This window comes from Cydia strobilella, chromosome 5, assembly GCF_947568885.1.
Source record: "Cydia strobilella chromosome 5, ilCydStro3.1, whole genome shotgun sequence".
NCBI lineage: Eukaryota > Metazoa > Arthropoda > Insecta > Lepidoptera > Tortricidae > Cydia > Cydia strobilella.
This window is the reverse complement of record NC_086045.1, coordinates 16630280-16653150: the sequence shown is the minus strand read 5'-3', so window position 1 is coordinate 16653150 and position 22871 is coordinate 16630280. Positions and strand designations below refer to the sequence as shown.

The 22871-nt window shown below is 36.6% G+C and overlaps 1 protein-coding gene across 3 annotated transcripts in view; it reads left to right on the top strand.

Moving 5' to 3' along the window:
- Window positions 1-19945, top strand: part of LOC134741538 (zeta-sarcoglycan-like) — a 46362-nt gene extending 26417 nt beyond the window's left edge. For 2 of the 3 annotated variants that reach the window (XM_063674361.1, XM_063674359.1), the window contains 5 exons: window positions 15926-16148; window positions 16890-17079; window positions 18611-18803; window positions 19081-19204; window positions 19664-19945. In XM_063674361.1, the coding sequence (XP_063530431.1) occupies window positions 15926-16148; window positions 16890-17079; window positions 18611-18803; window positions 19081-19204; window positions 19664-19858 (925 nt within the window). In that variant the 3' untranslated portion in view covers window positions 19859-19945. Of the gene's footprint in view, window positions 1-15925; window positions 16153-16889; window positions 17080-18610; window positions 18804-19080; window positions 19205-19663 lie in introns of all 3 variants that reach the window. The other variant, XM_063674360.1, reaches the window with a different exon arrangement.
- Window positions 19946-22871: the final 2926 nt, after the last annotated feature.

The following is a 22871-nucleotide window of genomic DNA, read 5'->3' as shown; positions in this document are numbered from 1 at the left end:
ATGCATTGAACTATTGAACCTTAACGCAATGCCATAAGCCATAAGGTATAATTTCCTAATATACCTTGAGGCTAATTCGAACTTTGTTATTAAAGATGTCATTTTTTTAATTTGCGTGTGCGTTTCGCTCGTACTAGTTAAAATATGTTTTGGTGCGAGCGAGACGGTCGGGCGAATGATAACAAAATGATATATTATTGACATCTTAAATAAAGTTCGAATTGGCCTCTGTGAATGCCTGGAAATACCGCATACTTTTTAAATTTTTTATGCTGGAAATTGATTTAATTATCGAGAGAAAAATGAATATGTTATTCTTCCATAACTTGTGCAGTTACTGGCAAAAAACTAGATATGTCCATTAATTGTGCAGAACATTATTTGCTGTTTGTTTCCAAAATCTTGCTGCTATTCTACAAATATAGTAGTGACTCGGGAGATTTTTAAACATGATCGATACAACTACTTCATAACCACCATAGTAAACTTTTCTCTCGGTGTGGGAGTTCCTCGGTCATGAATAACTTACAAAATGATAATTTGTTTCAATAAATCTATAATTTACATTATTGTCGAGAGATATTCTGACCGTGTAGTCGTATAAGCTTCATAACCCATTCTACGAAAAATATCTTATGTGGGGATTATTGTTTAAGTAGTATAAAAGATTTAAAAAAAAGTTTTATTTCTCAAAAACGGGAACTGATATCAAGTTGTTACTTTACAGACGGGTATTCAATATGATATAGAATTCACCCATGTAGAAAAATTTGAGTGTGCATTTAATGTAACTTAAACTTTATATTGACTCCACTATAGCACATAAAATCGGTAACAATAAACTCAAAAATCAAAACGGTCAGACACAGATAAAATTTCTTTCCCATTCCGTTCGCAAAATTAGTTACGATTGGTTGAGTTTTGGAGGAGCAAAATTTCGAGATCGAAACCACGATTTCTGAGCTTTTTACGCAGGACTTTTCGCCTAAGCTGGCAGTTGTCCTTATCGCACTAATTTACAGAGCCGTCGCCGTCAGCGCGACGGAGATATTTAGCTGAAATTATCAAATCTTAGAAGGGGCTCAGCTAATATATCCTCTTAAGTTATTAGAGAATGGTTGATACTTTTGATACGCGTAATCTGATTTGTTACTTTTGATGCTGATTGTACTATTTATGTACTACAATAAACGCGAAATAAAAAACAGAATTGTCAACAAAAAGTGCTGTATATAGGTGCATTTGGTTATAATATGTATACTTCAACACAAATATTGTCCTTTAAATTTGAAGCGAAGTGAGTAACTTGTCGTTGTAGAATTTATGAGTAGGACAAGCCGGGACAACTTCTTTGAAGGAGTTCAACTGCTGCGAGCAAAGTGTTTGCGGGAACTCGCCTTTGCGCATTACTTCCAAGCCATTTCGCGATCTCTGAATGACAAGCTAACTTGGCACATCTGCCATAAAAACTATGGCAGTTTTCAAAGAATTTGTGGGAGTTGAACTTTACGGAATCCGGAAAAGATTTTTTTTCCATACGTACGGATTTGCTTGGCACCTAAAGAATAGACACATGTTCAAATTCTAACTTGACCATTAAATAGATCAAGAGCATGTTGCACCATGCTCAATAAAATAATCCATACTAATATTATAAATGCGAAAGTCTGTCTGTCTGTCTGTCTTTCTGTCTTTGTGTTCCCTCTTCACGCTTAAACCGCTGAATCGATTTAGATGAAATTTGGTATAGAGATAGGTTGAATCCCTGAGAAGGACATAGGATAGTTTTTATCCCGAAAATCATCCCTTAAGAAAGTAAAAAGCGGGGTGGAATTGAGGTAATTAATGAAGTGCCTGCTAATTTGTGTGCATAATATGCTCAAATTGAATTGCTATGAGAATTTTTCCAGGCGCTATACTTACTTTAGCTGCTGCTACTAAGTCCACGCAGACGAAGTCGCGGGCAAAAGCTAGTATAAAATAAAATAAATACTTAAATAAAATTGCTCAATTGTTTCATAGTTACCCGTCCGTGAAAATAGTCGGATTAAAAAGGGGACTTTTTGTAGATAAATGTTACAAGGGGCAAAGTTGTTGTTGTACCCGAGTAAGCGAAAGATTCCAAAATTGAACCACGATCAATAGTGAGTGTTTCGTATATAGGAATCTTGAGGGTTGCGTTGCTAGGGTTCCAAGGCTAGGTTCTCAATACCAAAATCTACTTTATCAACCCCGGTGCAACTTGGATATATATAAGAGGAATGCGTACAATATGTGCATAGTTCTATACAACAATTTGCCCAACAGTATAAAACAACTAAACGCTATGGAATACAAGAAAAAACTAACTAGTTTTACGTTAGAGCACTGTTTCTATAGCGTTAAGGAATATTTGGAATGTAATTTGCAGTAGTACCTAAGAATTAATGGTTGAAAAATGTATTTATTTTAAGTTAAGTGTTCTTTATCAGTACGGTTTTTACTCACTATTATTTTTAGTCGCTTTTGGCGACATGTTTCGGATTTCTGTCGCAGTGCACGACGTACAACCGCCGCGGATACTCGTGCCTGAGGATGGATTCCCAAAGAATCCGAAACATGTCGCCAAAAGCGACTAAAAATAATAGTGAGTAAAAACCGTACTGATAAATATTTTGAAATATGTCTCACGATAGTTTAAGTGCGATTAAGTGTTCTTATTATTAATTAATCAATCAATTACTTATTATGAATTTTAATATTGGAATTTTAATCTATTAATTATACTATTAGATAACTTTTTTTTTTTTTGAAAATTTGCATGTCGTTATGCGACTGAATACTGTACACCATATTTTAACAAAACAACACCTGTATTTTAGAATTAAGTATTCTTGCAAATAAAGAATCTTTATCTTTATCTCTTTATCTTTAGGGTTTAAAAAGTTTGCTACGGAATGAAACAATTTTTTTTCACCCCATCAACGCGAGGAAAGATGGTACTAAAACATTACAAATCAAATCCAAATAAATAATATTAATTACTTATAATTCAAAATCATTAATTAAAAGTCAGTTCCACCAGCCAACATAACACATGCATGTAACACCTCTTGAGTTGCAGGCGTTCGTAGGCTACGGTGACTGCTTACCATCAGGGGCCATTATCATTACTTCGCCACTTGTGGATAACTTTCTCATTAGTTTTGACAAATAAAGAGAACCTGATGTGGTGAAAAGTATTTATAGCTAACCTGTCCATGTGGAATGTCCCACTTAAGTAATGAGTGAGTGGCACCTATAACTGCTTATTTAATACATTTTTAACTGACTTCAAAAAAAGGTTATAATTTCGACCGTATTTCATTAATAGGTATATGTTTGTTACCTCAGAACTCGCTTGGCTAATACGAGATAGTTATTAGATTACTGCGGGCCACATTTTTAGTAACAATTATCACAAAATTCGAGTTCCTTTGGATATTCGTCAAGATACTTAGCTTATTTTCTGTTATATTTTATTTTGTATGGTTCAGGTGCTACTAATGTAATGAACAGCAACGGACACAATAATATGCAATTAAAACGGACATCGACAATTGATGAAATTTTGATTCATATTCACAGTATTCACACTCCTGTTTTCACGCGTGCCGCGCATCCGGAAACACGCCGCGAATTACGGACCTATTTGTAATTCGGTAATTTAAAACTGCTGTCATGAGTTACAAATGCAATTCTTCACGGCGTTGCAGTGTGTACCGCAAAATGGGGTGAGTAGGGTTCGCGGGGAGAGTTGGATTATAAATGGGGAGAGAAGGTTTGAAAGCGGGGTGAGATGGGTTTTTAGGGCTACTGCTACAATAATGTATTCCAATTCAAAATGGAGCTATAGTAATACTCATAATAAAAAAAATCGATCCAACAATCTTCCAAAATCACCTTTGTATGAAAACCCACCTCACCACAATTACGAGGGACTCCGTGGTGAGGTGGTTTTTTCTGTTTATCGTCAAAATTATGAAATAGAACTACCCAAAATAAAATAAAAATTAAAATACAAACCACCATTCAGTTTGCATATTATGCAAAAATAAAATGTTATCGAGATTTCAATTTGAATGTCAGTTTTGCTCCTACTCACCTCATTTTACGGTACGAGAGAGTAGAAGTAAAACATCGGCTAATTTAGAAATAAATAATAAGTGCCCTCTCGAAATTTCAAATGTAGCGTAAGTTTTTATCTAAACACGCAAAAGCACTCCACGACTCTTATCTGTCCAAACAGCTGCAGCTGGCTCGAAACGAGCAAGCAAATGGGCCGACTTGAGCAACTTGGAACTTGATGTGAACAGATTAATTGCTCGCAGTATGCAGTTGGTTGGATTTTTCGTAATTGAAAGATCGCAGGCGAGACAGCGTCGCGGGTCCCCTCGGAGACGTAAGCGTTGTTTTATGGCCGTCGTGACGCCAACAAAGTTCGGCAACTGCTTTATGATCCTAATTTATAAGTGAGCGGCGTCGAGACTATTTACGACTCTTTCTGGAGCCTTCCCACGAGTGCGTTACAGCCACACTTCTGACTCATTTACACATGTTCTTGTTACTAGTTTTCAACTGATACAGATCTACTTATACTTATACGAAAAAGTAATACTGCACAAAGTATTGCGAGTTTTTTATTCACTTTGTTGCGCGGGAAACAATGTGTTCTCAATGTGCGAGAGAGATTTATATTCTCTATCTCTAGTGGCTTTATATGAAATTTTGGAAGCATAAATTAATTTTCAATTTCCCTTTGACGTTTTGCTGAGCTGGGCGATCATGTCTCTCAGGCAAGGTATTAATCCGAACATGACACCGCGAGCCAACTGCATGCCACACACCCACCCACACCACAGGGTTCCACGTAGTGCTCTATTCATGTAAACGGATCTCCCCTATTACTTGATTCAATAATATTGTTTAAGCTCAAATGCCAAGTAATGCATATTATTACATCTTTCGTCATTGTATTTCTAACGTACTACAGTATGTTTACAGGCTAATTAACGCTTTCGAAAGAAGAAAATGTGTAATAAAACTATGTTGTATAGTTAGAATAGTTGTGGTTGTTGTATAGTTTTATTTCATGAGTAACTATCGCGGTAACCGAAGACAATATTAAGAAAATGTGTACATGTTGTTAGACTATCATAGGAGTTGTTTCAACGTGTAAATTCCGGTGTAAATATTTGAACCGGGAATTACTATATTTAATAAGTAAGAGACTTCGTAAAAAGGTGTTTTGCCGGAATTCACGACTAAATAAGTATTTGAGCGTTTTTAAAATTCTTCTCTTAATGAGGTTCGAAAATAGGTTGAATTACGTACGAAAGAAATATAGATGGGACGGGTGCTGGTGTGGGACGCCACATGTCTAGACACCCTAGCCCCGTCTCATCTCCATGGCACTACTGCAAAAGCTGGCGCGGCGGCAGGCGTCTGAGAAATTAAAAAAGACAAAATATAGGGGTCTCGGCCCCGAATACGATTTCGTACCTTTTGGGGTCGAGACCCTTGGCCCGTGGGGTCCGAATGCGTCTTCATTATTTAAGCAATTGGCTAAAAAAATTATAGACGTCACCGGTGATCGTAGAGCTGGCAGCTTCCTCGCACAAAGAGTAAGCATTGCGATACAGCGAGGAAATGCTGCCAGCATCTACGGCACCATGCCGCGTGCCGCAGGGGAATAGTTTTTAGTTATTTATTTTAAGATTAGTTTTATTTATTTTTAGTTTTAGTTTTTTAAGTTTTATAAGTTAGTTGTTTATTAATTATATTTATTAAAGTACTTAATATAATATGAAAACAGATATAATATACTCGTATGTGACCGTTTGAGTAAGTCATAATATGATTGTGTATACTTAGATTGTTCTTATCTAGTGAATGCGCGCCCATTCCGTGGTTTTCCGTGGTAAATAGACGTCCTTGTGTTTCTGGACTTGGGTTTATTTTACCCGCTAATCATTCTCCGTGTTGAAATAAAAACTTTGTTCGGAAATATTACTGCAGTCGTGCAATTTGTGATAGGTACCTAAGCTACGTAAGATACTGTAGCTACTAAGCTACAATAGTGATATAGGTGACTTAGCTGTATAACTTAGGCACCAAACACAAATTGCATGTTTTTTAACAACCGTCAAAATTCGAAATTCCGTCCATGCCAAGTTTGCATCCACTTATGACAGTGGTATTGCACTGTAGCTAAATATCGACTTCACATTCTAATTTTACGCGAACGAAATCGCGGGCAAAAGCAGTAGGTAAAAATAATTATATTTAAACCTAAATATTGTTTAGGTACCTATATGTATTTTGTAAGTGTGTGTAGTAAATGTGTGATTTTTGTCATTATAATGTCATTCAGTGGGACAATTATCTAAATAACGGCGCAGTATCAAATTGGCCTGTAATAAAAAATACACGAGAAGCGTCCGTGTAGTCGAGTCTGTAGTCGGTTCGGCAGTGCATTGGTTCAAATATCCGTCGCTCGGCGATGGTTCACCGACACGAAGGAGGAAGGCGATTTCAATGCACTTGATTTATGGGCCACATAATGGAGCGCTGCGTTGCATTTACTACATGCAACCAGCCCGAACTTGGGACCCAAACATTAACTAACCAAATATTATGGTCGGAGCCGACCCGCTACAAAATAGATTCGAATTTACACAGCCCTCTTTCCCCCACCATCTTTGCGATACGTCATTGGCAAATTGAAAACTTAATTTATGGCTCTCCCATCGCATGAGCTTATGCAGCTTATTTCAGGTTGACACTTGGAATACTCTGGATTTTCTTGTTTCCACCGTCTGCGTTCGTTTCACTTTTACATCGATGAATTGAAAATATTTCGTGACAATCTTTGTTTAGTTAAAATAATAACGTTAATTTCAAACCATTATCGGTTTGATTTCGAACAATAAATACCTCATTGCTGTCGAGAGGGTTGTTATCTATGCAGTGATCAGAAGTTCAGAGCTACTTTTGTCTCTTCCAAAAATGTTACAATATTCCAAATCTGAAGTCTCGTAGGTAAATACATGTTGGTTTTATTAAAATATTTGTTTTGTTCCAAAAGTTAGATTTTACAAGCTTTTATGGAAGTCAAATTTGACCCACTTTTCGATTGAGATGAAAATTTATAGACATATGTAAATCGGATGACAATGCAAGAATTAAATTTTTGCCAAAAACTTATATTATTCATAGGTTAGCATATTAATATGTTTGTACTAGATAGGTTTTTATGTAAATAAACTTACTTTTTTGCTGTAAAATATTACGAGTACTTTGCTAATCCGCGAAAAGATAACGAGCTAGTCTATCAGTGCTAAGCCGTTATACTTACTTGCGTATTTTTTACATGCAGTTAATGTTACCACCCTCCCACCGCCACCATAAGAACAATACTCGACACGTGTTTCGCCTCACTACGAGGCATCCTCAGAAGATGTTGACGGTCTGACACCCGGCAACGAAATGGAATGATTTGAATTTCGTCGCCTTTGCAAAAAAACCCACATGAGTTATCGAACATTAATTTCGGTCGCTTACCTACACTGGAGCTTTTATTTCAATATTCTGATTTTTAAGTCCCTATTAACTACATGGTCGGCAACGATGCTTCCGAGTGAGTTTCCGACACGACCCACCCATGTGTATAAATAGTATTCAACTTAATTATATTGGTTGGAGAAATGTCTTTCGTAAAAAAAACTGTAAACGGGTCTCACCTTAAAGCTGAGCAGAATTGTGTATGATGCGAGTGCGTATGGTATTCGAAACGCAAAGTGCTACGTTATTCAACTTAATAGCCATTAATTTGGTTCGTTAGCGGAATATTGCTAACGAATGTGCGGCAAGCGCATTCCGGCAGCCGGCGCGTGGTGAAACGCTCAATTAGCACACACACAGTGAAACTATTCGGCCTAGGCTTCTCTACAAAAGGCAACAAATTCGCAAAAAGCGTATAAAACGGAGCATTTCCACTCGGGTGAAGGAACACATAGCTGATGTCAAGCACCGTCGACCTAGGTCTGCTGTCTGTGAGCATGTCATGGATAAAGCCAATCACTCAATCAAGTTTGATAAGCCTCTGGTTCTTGCCAAGGAGAAGCGTTACATACCCAGAATGCTGCGCGAGGCCATTGAGATTAAGAAATATCCAAACTTTAATAGGGAAGATGGCTTTTCTCTACCACCAGCTTGGGATCCTGTAGTCCACCTGATAAAGGAGCAAGCGAGACATAGACTGTGAGACCGTAGTGTTGGATGATGCTGGACATTCTGATGTTTTGAAAAGATGTGTCCCGCCGAGTTTGTTGCCGGTCCCATATTGGGATACCCTCCTACAATTTAGGAGGGAATTAAATCTTCTCGGGTCCGTGGTGTAGGGTTGGAGCCGGCATAGTTTATTTTTATCGCGTATATATATATATATCTTTACTTGAAAAATAATTATAGTGTATAACTAGCCTTATGAACCGATTTTGCATGTACAACCAGCCTTAAAGTTTGTAGTCTATGATTGTTCATTATTTTAGTATGTGGGTATTTTTGCATTTTGTAATTTTTCCTCAGTCACCCGTTGACCACGAACGCTGTAAAGAGTTCGAAACGTCGGGATGTATTATAAATTCAATATACGCGATATAATCCGTTTTCATAGTTTTATTTCACGTATAAAACTAGTTAATAATTTTCTTAGCGTATGTTATAAGAATGCGTATTTGTAATTGCAACTGGATTGGATGAAATGCGTTTTATAATCATGATAATTATATCAATCAATCATGGCTTAGCAAGGGATCGAGGTCCTAGGAGCAAGACTTGATTTCAAAATACCTCCATGTCAAACGAGGAAAACACTGCCTTATTAATGAGAATCTGGGAACAGAGGAAGCTCAGAAGTCAGGGCACGATGATGGGGATGATTAATAAGGCTCATTTGCGGCGCGCGCTGGCAGCCGACGCGCGGGCACGGCGGGCGCGAGCGCCGCGCCTCCGCTGGTAGGTACGTGCCCGTCTCCACGTACATCGTTTGCGCTTCCGCACCGACAATTTATTAGATTCCACCCCATTTCTACCTTTTATCTCTATTATGTATTTAATGTTATGGTCTCGCATTCCTGATACGTAACGTTTACTTAATGCGATATGTTACGTACATTTTAAACAGTAAATTGCGACACTACGTTCGAGTCGCAACTCGCAACCTGTCTTTTCCCCGAGGAGGAAGAACGGCGAGACCTAGCATTATTGATGTAATTGGTTTGTAATGCCACATAAACCCCCTAAACGTGTCGAGAGGCTGGACGGGGAGATAAAGAGCACCGAACGCTCTCCTACAGATTTTATTTCAATTTAATGTTCTAATACTTTATTTTACACCTACGCGTGATTTAGCGTCTTGTTTTTTTTTACAATGTCTACTTATTATATTTTTCCGAGAGACACGAAAAGGCGATTTATTTATAAGATTTCTACTAATGTACTTAGTTTATAAAGAACAATTAATAAACACTCAAGAATACCTTTACTAAAACAGGAAAAATGTACTTCTATGTACCTATAAGTACTCTGAATCGGATTGAAGCCCCTCTTATTGTATCAGCATTAGCCAAATCCTACGCGATCCATGCCGCGACTACTCTTGTAATGTTTGCATTTAAACAAGCAGCTGAGCTGGAATAACACCGAACTGACTTTATAAAACAGAACGTAAGAAAATACAAATATCAAACATATATTGGGTTTATTTTATACAGGAGTCAAGTGATGACTCATAACAAGCAACATTACTACTACTATAGTAGATAATTTTAATTGGGTATACCTACATTTATTTTTACCTCTTTTATGTTTCTGCTATTATTATTATTTTCAAGAAAAAAATACTTTAAATTTTTTTATTGCCTCCTAACGGCCTCCTGGCCTAGTCAATAGTGACATAGTGACCCTGCCTACGAAGCAAGGGGTCTCGGGTTGTAATCCCGATAAGGCCATTTACTTATTTGTATGTTTATCACGGATATTTGTTCCCGAATTATGGATGTTATCTGTGTATATAAATATGTTTATTATCGCCTAGTACCCACAGTAATAACAAGCTTTGCTAAGTTTGGGGCTGGGTCGATCTGTGTAACTGTCCCCAAATAATTATTTAATTAATTATTTTTTACTGCCTTTTACTGTCAATCATTGGCTACTTTCCCACCCAATGTTTGACAGTAAAAGATCCAGTAATTGACACTTACTTTTGTACGAAAGTTACCACTGCTACTGAAAAATAAGGTTGAAGGTACGTTGGTTTTTCAAGGATACTTAATTCTGTATCATGTTAACCGATTTCAACAATTTTTGTTTTATTTGAAAGAAGGTTTTTTTAGTGTAATCTCATACACATTTCAAGTATAACAAACACCAGCAAATGGGCTTAAATTGCAAATTAAATTAGAAAATGTTTTCTGAGAATTTAAAAAAAGTTTTTAAGATAGAGGTATGATTATATTTTTCCTGTAATATTTATGACAATGTTAATATTATGTAAAAATTTAAAAAATTTTCGTTGCTAACTTCGGAGATAATGGTGGGGGGGGAATGGTATTTTTTTTCACATTTTCCGTCATAAGTATTTTTTTCACTATGAAAAACAAATAAAAAATTGTTTTGTACCTACTGTTCAATTCGGGCTCTTTCAAATGATATCCCACTCGACCTAGTAACTAGACTTTGACTTTTTGCCCCCTCTTTATATTGGGCATTTTTCATAATTAATAAAAAAATAAATAAAAAAATTACACTTCCCATGTGTTAAGGTTAGCGCTGTTCATAACTATTCCAAATTTCAAATCGATAGCTTTAGTAGTTCTCGAGATATTTAGCAATGTGACTGACAGACAGACAGACGGACAGAGTCGCACTATAAGGGTTCCTTTTGTACTATTTTGGTACGGAACCCTAAAAAGATACGGCCGTTTATGTCGCAAAAAACGCAAATTTCGACACTCCCATGGAATCAAAATTTATAGGGTACTTCCCGTTGACCTAGAACAGTAACTATGAAATTTGGCAAGTAATATCGTCTTACACTACAAATACATAAAATAAAATAGAAATAGTTTAATTTGTACGGAATCCTCGGTGGGCAAGTCCGACTTGCACCTGGCCGGTTTTCTTTATTACGAATCGACAAAAAATTATATTTAACTATCGAACCTGCTCACAACATTTCACGAGAATCAGTTGAGAATTGCGACCTTTAGAGGACAACATTCGGACATACGAAAGCATTTGTTGCCCAAGCCGTCTCTAACGCTCGGTTGACATCTATTTCAGTTTATAATTTTTACATATAGGTAGTAGTGTGACTACTTAAAACATAAATCAAGAAATATTCAATAAAATTGTTTGATTCCTTCCCTATAGTACGGTGGTTTTTGGTCTAGAAGTCTTCTGGACATATTTATTTAGTATCAGTGAATTCAGTGTGATGTCCTAACCACAAATATATGAGATGACAAGCGCGAAAGTGGTGGGGGTAGATGCTGTGACGTCAAAAAGTCGGCAGTACAAAGTTTTTTACTTTTTTTTTTTATCATACCATGTGGGTTATCATATGAAAGGGCTTTGTACGTTAAAAAATTTTACAATCCACAGTTGATTTTGAACTGCTCTAAATTGAAAATGACTGAATGGATCATTCCAAAATACATACCAAGTGACTGTAAATATCCTCCATATAATGTTAAAAAATAATTAACCAGATATAACCAAAAATAAGAAAAGTACATCAAGTTGAAAAAAAGTATAATTTTCTGTTACATTAAACTGCAACTATTATTAAAACAAACAAAAAACCAGACTATTTACATATACTTTTGAAATGGTCTTTTCACTAACTTTCATTTGGTACCCATATTGCTATAGTAAGAAAAAAAACAACCCCCCCAGTTCAAAGTCAACTGTGGATTGTGAAATTTTTTATCGTTTTCTAATAATTTGTTATACGAAGTAGTGAAAATGTTACAGGTTTATTATATATTTGTGATCTACTCACAAAGCCCTTTCATTTGATACCCAACATGGTCTGATAAAAAAAAAGAAAAAAACTTTGTACTGCCGATTTTCTGACGTCACAGCAACTACCCCCACCACTTGCTTGTTATCTCATATATTTGTGTTCAGGACATCACACTGAATGCACTGATACCAAATATGTCCATATTTGCGACGACATGAGTGAAAAGTAACCTAAAGCCTGTTTCGCCAACCCTCTACTATTTCAATTGTTTTAAAAGGAGCAAAGTTGTTGTTTACCCCTCGTACCTAATATTGATACCAGAGCAAGTGAAAGATTCCAAAATGTAACCACACGCCTAGCGAGTGGGAATAGTAAAAAAATGGTAATAAATTATACATGCATTTTTGTAGTTTTCCAACATTGATATTTTCGGCGTCGTCTGCGGCGTCGTCTGGCAACTGTTGTAGTAGTGATAGTAGAGTCTGGCGTTTCTTTTCAGAACAAAATCCAGTTACATTACACCATAATTCAAATATAAGGATTTTCGAAAACGTGCAGTGAAAAAAAGTACCTGAAAAGAAATAAAAATCCTTAGAAAGTATAATTCAAGTTTGGTAAAAACACATAAAATTTCGTAGAGGGTGCTACGAAATTCGTAGAGGGCTCATAACCTTCAGTAAGGCACGACTCGGCCAGCAAAATACAATGATCCCATAACTACGCTCTATGGGCAATGCGACGTATATAAAGTCATTGGCCCCATACTTTTAAAAGCTACCGTGAATGCTACCGTAACTTGGTAACATTAAGAGGTCACGTAGACCCCAAGCTATTTAATATTATTAAATAAATACCATGCTATTAATAAAAAACAGTACATACCTTAATTTACAACCTCCATAATGATGCAATTGATAACAATTAAAAAATTTCGAAATATGTGCCGTAAAAATTATTGAAATTTCATTGTGCTGTGTTTTTTTCTTTTGTGTATCTTCTTTAGTTAATTTCGAATTATAAATTTACTATAGCTTTGGCGTTTAAATGTAGGTATCGTGCAATAGTGCTAACCACCAATTGTTTTTGTTAATATGTAGCTACTGGTGAGAACCTTTAATTGGCTTTTTGTATCATATTTATAAAACCTATAGACATGTTAACAGCTGTTGGATCTCCGAATCAATTAATATTTAAATTAAAAAAACTTTCACTTGACCATGTCACTGATAACGGCAATTACGCGTGGTCGATGTGCTCACTTCGAGGGTCCGAAAATTAATGATCTACTTATATAATTTAGAAACTATATATAGTCTCAGGTGGTATGGCTATTAGTTAATAATTTGCCATAGATAATCTTTACCCAAGTCACTATGGGTTTCCTAGACTTATGGTCTACTACGGAGCCACTGTGAGGCGGGCCGTATGCTTGTTTGCCACTGCCGTAGTATAAAGAAGAAAACAAAATCAAATCGAATGCAAATATTCACTAAATATTTATCATTCAAAATCATCACTTTTGCCCATTCTACTAGACAGCATTCTGAGAACAACTTAAAATTTGCATCAAATTACCTTGCCACTCTTGTGAGTAAAATGTAAATTTCCCATCTGTTTTGAGTTATAAGAGAGCTTTTACGAGCTGGTGTGTTGGTAACTTCTTTTATTCTTTATGCGGAAATTAATATAAGCAAGCGTAAATACATTCTAGTCTACCGCGGTGGGTGACACAGGTAGCGAAACCCAAATTGATGTACCCGCAGAGCGAAAGGTGGATTTACACCACCGGCGGGTCAGCCCGGCACCGGGCCGTATATAATGCAGGAATACTGCTTATGCTCCACTATCCAGACGCAACCTAGTATTTTTCATAGAGCAATGCTCGTGTCGTACCGAATCCTTGTAAATTTATTACCATCGTCCGTCGCTGGTGCTGGCCAGTTTCACGAATACTAGATAGGACGCTTTTGTATACGTCTCGTTGAAACATGTATTCTGGCGAGAATATTGAGACTTACATGCAAATTCGTTGCAATGGAGTTTTCGCTTTAAAGTCTGACAATGACAAAGAAGCTTAGTATTTAATACCCGTTATATAAAATTATGTATAGATGTACCTAGTTGTATCGATTTCTACCACAAGCTCAACAGAAGTAAGATTTACTTAGTTTTACGTACTCCACACAAATCAGAAACCTTCAAGAAAAGAGCGTACTCCCATCTTAAAATACGGCTACGCACTTAAAACCCCTCTGGTGTTGCGGGTGTCCATGGGCGGCGGTAATCACTTACTATCAGATGATCCGTCTGCTCGTTTGCCTCCTATATCATAAAAAAACAGGCGAGCTTGAAGGAATTTATAATTTTAAACTAACACGGGACTTAATCGCGTAAAACTTACGTTTATCTATGGCCTGACGTTTCGAACGTGACGTTCCGTTCGTGGTCACAGGCAAACTAGCGAGGAATTGTATCAACACCTTTTTGCTCCGCGAGTTTTGCGAACTACCCGCACTTGATCTTGATTATTAACTTGTATGCTAGGGTTGAAGGAATTTAATGAATAACAATAAGCTTTTAAACTACAAGGTCTAGTGGCCTAATAATCCCTGAACATTCAATAAATAACTCGAGTTAAGTAATATGAGAGCTTAACAATAACGTTAAAGGCTATAAAGCGAGTTTTATCGGAAAGGTAGTATAAAATTCATGAATATAAAAATGCAATTTTATTTGTACTGGAGTAAAAAACAGGCTATTTTAATGTCGAAAATACGGCCGGGTCACCACGACCGCCGTCGAACGCGTCACTCGTGTGTGCAAGCAATTGGAAATGTAAAACAGATGTAATTATACTAATTATCGGTGGGTTATCTAGGTTATGGGTTTTTTGGCGTCATAGGGGTATTTTACTAATGTATAGACGTATTCTAATTTTAATTTAGGATATCATTTCGATTTAGATTAGATATGGATGATCTGTCATTGTCAAAAGTGACGTTTTTGATTGAAGAAATGTCACTTTTGACACTGACAGATGCGATCCATATTTTTTTAATGATATAGGAGGTAAAAAGCAGGCGGATCGAGTGATGGTAAGCGATTACCGCCGTCCGTGGACACCCGCAACACCAGAGGGGTTGTAAGTTCATACCTAATTCCTAAATCTAGACACGCGGTAGCGTGTCAAGCCAAGTTCAAGCTAACAGAACTGGCGAGCAGCACCGTGTGTTATTACATGATATGTAATACCTAAATCATTTGGAGATATCTAATCCTGATCGAATTCGTATCCTCTAATTAAACTTAAGTTAGTATATTACGCAGACAGATCATATCGCTGCTATATTTCTAAAGCCATTCCATTCAATTTGGCTTAAAAAATGTTGTCGAATAAACTGCTATCCCAAATAAAATTGTGATTTACCTACATATATATATATGTAAGTGAAATGAACATTTTCAAAATATCTGGCCGTTGTAAGCTCACGTTTCGATTCTGTCAAAGGCTATTCAATGCGTCTGGCTCGCTATAATTATGATACTAATGCTGATTATTATTATATCATAATACCTACCGCTGATGTATTATACAATTTATACATATTTAACCTTCCTCTTGAATCACTATTTATAGGTATTTAAAAAAAACCGCATCAAAATCCATAGCGTGGTTTTAAAGATTTAGGCATACGTAGGGACAGACGTCCACCCAGACAGCAGGAAGCGACTTTGTTTTATGATAAGCGACTATGTAGTAATATAGATTGAAAGCAGCATAAGCAATAAATTTAAAGACCACTACTGATATAAAGCAGATCATCCGGAGTTGCGTTTGTGTTTGAATATTTGTTTAGATAAAGAATTTTCTTTTAGAATCCCGTATGCTGACAAGACCACGCCGGAGCCAATCCTGAACAACAATGGACGAGAAACAAAGGTCGACTCGATCAGAAACAGCTACAACAGCCAGTTGAAAGTGGGCATCTACGGATGGCGGAAGAAATGCCTTTATATTCTCGTCATGACGCTCATGCTTATGATGATTATCAACCTCGCACTGACGCTTTGGGTTTTAAAAGTGTTGGATTTTAATTCGGTGAGTTATTTAAGAATACGTTTCTCTAATTCGTATTTTAGCACTATTATCTACATACCACCCACTTCTATGAGGTTTCCTTGTTTGATTCATTACCTTATTGGTGAACTTAGTCATTAGTAAAACCAAAGAGAATATATAGGCAGGTTGAGGAGTACTGTCTTAGTAAATTTTGTAGTCACTGTAAATTTACTGCTACACGATTAAAACTAATATATATATATATATAGGTAAATTATTTTTTTATTTGTATTTATTATTTTTATATGATTTTGACTCATGTTCAGAACTGATATCATGATATGTGTTAAAATTGTTAATTAACAAACGAAACCGTCAACGCCGAAGAATAGGCCAAAGGTTTTGTATTGGTGGTAGCGCCATCTGTGCGAGAATCAAATATTCTTGATTTCCGAGGCACGTTTTTTCCTTAGACTGTATTCATCTTATACGGAGTTACATAGGTCTTTGGTAAAACCATGCGTAACTATACGTAATCACTTTAAAAACCATTGCCACTAAGGCCACTTGCGCCATTCACTAACCCGGGGTGAACCGGTTAAACCTGGAGTTACCGTGGTTACCAGTACAATTTGACACTGGGTTTAACCGGTTAACCTCGGGTTAGTGGGATGGTGCAAGTGGCACGAAAGGTTTAAAAAATAAATAAATAATGCTAATTTGAAAGAGTCGAGTTAATGAGTTAATAACCGATTGTTTTATGGTTTGTTTTTATTTTAGGAAGGGATGGGCCAGCTAAGAATAGTGCCAGGAGGCCTACAGTTACTGGGACAGGCTTTAGTGCTGGACTCGTTATTCGCTTCGAGCATCAAGTCAAGGAGAGGCCAGCCCATTGCCATCGAATCATCTAGGAACTTTACTGTTTCTACGAGAGACACGGAGGGATTGTTGCAGAGTCGGTTATTTTTAAGTAAGTAAATATCTTCGTCTGGTTGATATGTCTTTTTCATTCATAAATAATTAGTCTCGATAACAAACGACGGTTATAAGACGGTGTGTCCTAAACTATCTTTAAAGTCCGTTTCTTTCTCACGTGGATCTGTGTCTGGATGTGTGGGGAAAGGAAAACAAACTTATTTTACAATACAATACAAATCCTCTTTATTGCACAACCTCAATAAAACATTTACAGAGAGACACGCCACACATAATACATGAAGACTGAGGTAACGACAGGCGGTTTTACCGCTTAAGAGCGATCTCTTCCAGGCAACCTTTAGGTAGTCGAGGAATGATAATATTAATTAAACTATTTAACAAATAACAAAATTGGAAACTACATAGCTCTAAAGTAAATACCTATAAATATTAAAACTACAACAATATAACAATACTTATACATACGTTTGTAGTATTACTTACATATCAAATAGGCCCTATAAATAAAACACGTCCTCCAAGTCACTGCCCATCGGCAGTAACTTGCCCACAAGGCTGTCACTGCCCATAAGGCTGGCCGCATTGGCACGTTAAATGGCAATGCTGGTATTAAATGTTGTTAAGTGCGGTCTGAGGGACAGAAATGTGTGATGTACATACTAGATTTGGCTGTTTTTTTTTTTTAACTTTGTTAATTAAGTCTGATGTTTTATGGGGCGACATATTCGTTCACTCGAAAAAGCCCTTTAATAAAGACTAAAAAAAAAAAATGGCAATGCTAATGCGTTGAGCATATACAGCATACATTATGCATATATAATACAGACATATAAAAGTTTACAATACTATAATTGTAGCCGTGTTTAATTTTAATTTTGGTACTAGACAGAATATTGTAAGATGTGTCAGTATACTTAGCTGTTTTTGTCTCATAATGAAGCTGTTTTAATTGTGTCTGTGTGACGTAGGAGAGCAAACAATCAAAAACTTTTTTTAAACTCTTGCCTTCTCTAGATAGAATATGAATTAATTTATTACCTGGAACTAAAGGAATTCAAAGCTTTGCTGTATGAGCCAGATTATTCGGTACAAATTCTTGGAGATGCAGTGAGAGGGCAATTGCGTAGAATAGGTATACGAATGCATCAAAGTTTGTCAACAAACATATAAGACTAATACAATACAGAATATGATGAAAATTGACAATAATGGGCGTAAATTTTACGAAAAGCCTCGATACATGTATTTGGTTATATGTTCCTGTAGGTATATAATTTAATTCCTATGTGTTTGGATCTATTCAGAGCCAAAAAGTTTATTGCCTACCCGATGAGGTATTTTTTGTGATTTACTAGTTGGCAGTATTCCGAATGCATCAAGTTTAGCTCAGGCAACCGCTTACCAAAAGACAACTTTTTAAGATGCAATACCATATATGCCGATCTTGCTACCCGATTTGGAAGAGTTGCCTACGGAGATGTACTTCGATAATACAAGAACTTATGCAGATATCATAATGATGTCACTAAACAGATTTCATTTATTTTTTCTTTGTAATTTAGGTCACGATCGTTTAGAAGTAAACGCACCCCGGCTGGAGGTACGCGACGCGCGGGGCGCGCTGTTGTTCGGCGCCGGGCAGGACTCGGTGACCGTGGGCGCGGAGACGCTCACCATCACCAGCCCCGCAGGCGCCATGCTACACACCTCCGCGCAAACCCCGTTAGTGCGCGCGCCACCATCCAAAAGACTAACGTGGGTACATTTTAAAACCAAAAGGAAAATTCGGACGTGACCAATTATTGATGACGTGATGAACTGACAACCAATTGTTTAGTTCCAGAATATGAAATTTGACCCGTTAAATAAAAAAATCTTTATTTACCCGGTCGTCTTCAATGCATCGACATACTTAAAAAATAAAAAGTTCCAACGGATTGTCTATCCTAATTAGACATTTTGAAATCCAAAAGCAAATGGTCTACCAGTGCACACTGGATTTCAAAATAATTTTATGAATTATTTTTTACAGATTAGAATCCCCGACGCGCTCACTGGAAGTGCACGCGCCGCAGGGCATCGAGCTGGAGTCTCGCGCCGGCGATATCAGTGCCAGCTGTCTCACCACCTTTCACCTCAAGTCTGTTGCGGGCGCTGTAAGTTTTCCACTACCTACAGTTTATATTTAATCCCCGACGCACTCACTGGAGAAGCATAGCGCTGAAGTCTTGCGCCGGCGCGTTCTCCACTTTCTGTCGCAAAACTCGTAAATCCGTGGCAGGTGCTTTAAGTGTAGTTTAGAATATCTTGATTCTTGTATATTATCTGTATTGTAGTTTAGTCTGATGCGAAAGCCAGTAAAGTTTAGAATCCCCAAGGCATCAAGTAGAGTCATGTGCCCCAGTAGGAAATCCGAAAGTGTTCCAGAACAAACCTGTCACGGTTGTCGTAAGTTCTGATTCCTTTTTTTTAAATATTATACCTAAGTAATATAGTATTAAGTACCTACGTAAATAAATACAGTGAGTTGCAGATAAATCTGACCCCCTTGATGCTCACAAGTGTACCATTGTAATCTTGATTCATTATTAATCAAATACTACATCTTATTACAGATACGTTTAGACGCACCAAGTATATACATGCCCAAGCTGAAATCGGCCTTACCATTACCGCCTTCATCGCCGCACTCGCATGACCCCCACCACCAGAACATCTACCAGCTGTGCGCGTGCGCCAACGGCAAGCTGTTCCTCGCCCCGCCTCACGGCGCCTGTGCGGCTAGGGAAGAAAGTCTCATATGCCGATGATAATATGTCAGACTTATCTGATATAACGATTTTGGAAGCTGCCAGGTGTGTATTCAATTAAGTTATTTTAATCAGTAAAGCAGTCATTGTAAGGCCATAAATATTGTGTATCTGTCTTAGCACAGGGCTTAACAACTTTACATTTGTGATTAATCCAGTGTTGTATTGTATCGCATTGTAAGGTTTTGGCTGGAGTCTGCCTTTGTGAATAAATAATGTAGTTTCCGTGTGATTTCTTTCATGTAGCAATGTGCAAGTTGCAGAACATTCTTAAAATATCCGAAAATTTCTGGAAACTTGCAAGAGAAAATTATCATGCAAGTTTCCACTTAGAAAGTTCTCGTTCAAATTAGGGATAAAATTACTCAATGTTCTTAATTGTTAACGACTGTTTCAGTTAACATTTGCGACACTCTTTGGCGTCTATTGCCATAGAAATCCAAGTAGGGTAAACTCGCATTATTTGGTGACACGCCTAATTCGGTGATAAAAGTTTTGAAGCATGACACCCAGGAAAGCTTGGAATTAGGGCCTTTTAAATGGGACCCCACGGCCTCATGGCTTCGGCGGCTTTGCCGTGAGGCCCATTTAAAAGGCCCTAATTCACTAGCTTTCCTGGGTGTCATGCTTCAAAACTTGTATCACCGAATTAGGCGTGTCACCAAATAATGCGAGTTTACCCTACTTGGATTTCTATGGCATATACAATTTTATGAACTAAACTATCTTTTTAAATATTTTTAGGGAAAGTTACACGTTTGTCTACCTATTAAAGGCCCAAAGTTACGCCGGTCATCGAGGTATAGGAATAACTAGAACTTTTTCTAGCAAAAACAAAGGGTTGACAAAATGAAATATTGATATAACTGTTATCGATATGTAGATAGGGTAGAGCGGGGCATCTTGAGCAGTCGAGTGGGTTGAAATATTGAAAAATCTTGGACACAAATTACAGGCCAGGCTTGAGCATTAAATTACAGAGATAGGAATGGTGATGATGAACACATGGACCCATCGCAAGTTCCTATGTGGCGCACGAGATGACTAGAGGAAGGATTCATATTTGTGATGGGGCTAGTTGATCGATGGAATTTATTAACGAATTGTAGCTGGTGTTCATAGTTTTTAATGGAAAAGCGAACGCCAAGTTACTTTACTTAGGCTTTTGTTGCTAGAAAACATTTTGCTGTTTATTAATACGTAAAACAAGAATTCTGTCTAAACGACGTTACGTCCCAAATAAATGTTCTAATGACTTCAGTAGATTTGGTTTTTCTAAAGATCCACTGTTTATGCTTATGACCTACAAAGCGGTGAACTCAAATGTGCTCAACATGCCCCGCTATACCCTCCCTCTACTCAATAGAAAATATTAACATTATTATAGACGATAGCTACCGCGAAATACAGGACACATAGTGTATGTTCTTTCAGATATTAGCCATTTTTATGACTTTATATATATATTCGTTTTTAAATTCAGGTAGGTACTGTATTGTTTCATTCTCAATTGCTCAAAGGTTGACTGGAAGAGATCCCTTATAGGGATAAGTCCGCCTTTGTACATTGTATATATTTATGTTCTTTTATTGTGTTTGTAATCTGTCTTATGTACAATAAAGTGTTTACATACATACATACTGTATATATAGGTAGGTAGTGAGGAAAGGTACATGTCGATTTGATTTGTATTCTTGTAATATTTCGGTAAGTTACAAAACATTATAGTTTTTTAAATATTTACTTTTGCTATGCTTTGCTTATCGATAACAGGTTTGTCGATATTTCATTTTGTCAAGCACTTATTTTAGCCAGGAAAAGTTCTGTCTAATTATATTTTGTGCAGCTTCCATTATCGCAAAATATATTACAATATTTAAGGCCTGTGCACACCGGATGCGTGTGATAGGCCTGCACGTGCGCGTTGTAATATACAGATCCTTATGAGAGACGGCACACCGCTTGCGTGATGTGTGCGTGAGGTGGCTCCAACATTTTATCACACGCACACGTGCGAGTTAACGCACACGCAGCCCGTGTGATCTGGCCTTTAGGTAGTGTGATTGAGTATTTTGTGTGTAGTAAAATAAATGACTGTCGTTTTGAGAGTTTAAACTAATAGATTGTTATTTTTAATACTTTAAATTGATGTAATAAAATAAAATAATAAAATATTTAAAATATTTATATATTGAAATTCTATTTCATATTGTGGTGGGTTTTGAAATGCTTTGATAAAATAGTGAAAACTGTTTTGAGGCAATAGTTATTTGATATATAATATATGCTAATAATTAATTAGCATATATAAATATATTACTAGAATGTCATTGTATACGTAATTTTCTAAATTGTATAAGATAATACAGCTACAGCGTAAATTATTTTATTTCGCTATAAGATGCCAAGGACATAAGAAACGTAAGTATCAAGTAATATATTTACATCGATTAGTGCCTTTGAACGCATTTTAAAGTTGGTACTTAAATTATGAAAGTACTTAACCGGTTTAAATATATTGTTTACATTACTGAAATGAAAAACTGTTATGCATTTCTCGTTTATTAAAACTACAATTTACAGCTCCTTATAACTCATGCAATAATTAATTGGCACCTAAGTGTCCTAAGTCGCATTAGATTTGCAATAGTTAAAAAAGTGTTATTTAAATAACTACTTTTAATTAGTTTTCAAACCCAATCAATAAAAAATATTACAAGATAATCCTGTATTACTGTATTGACTATTACTGTATTAGAGAAAAGTGAATACCAGAATATCCAGAGAGGAAAATGGGGACTACGTTTGTGTGGAGAAGCAGTCCACTTTCCTCTTAAAGTATACGTGGAAATTCTTTACGAAAAATTTGATATAATTACAGGATTTACAAGTTTACTACGAATGTAGATGTACGATAATAGGGTAATAATTTTGTTTGAATTCGTGGTGGCTTAGGATTTTGAAAATGTAACTATATAAATGTATGTGTATTGTATACATATATGTACGGGTG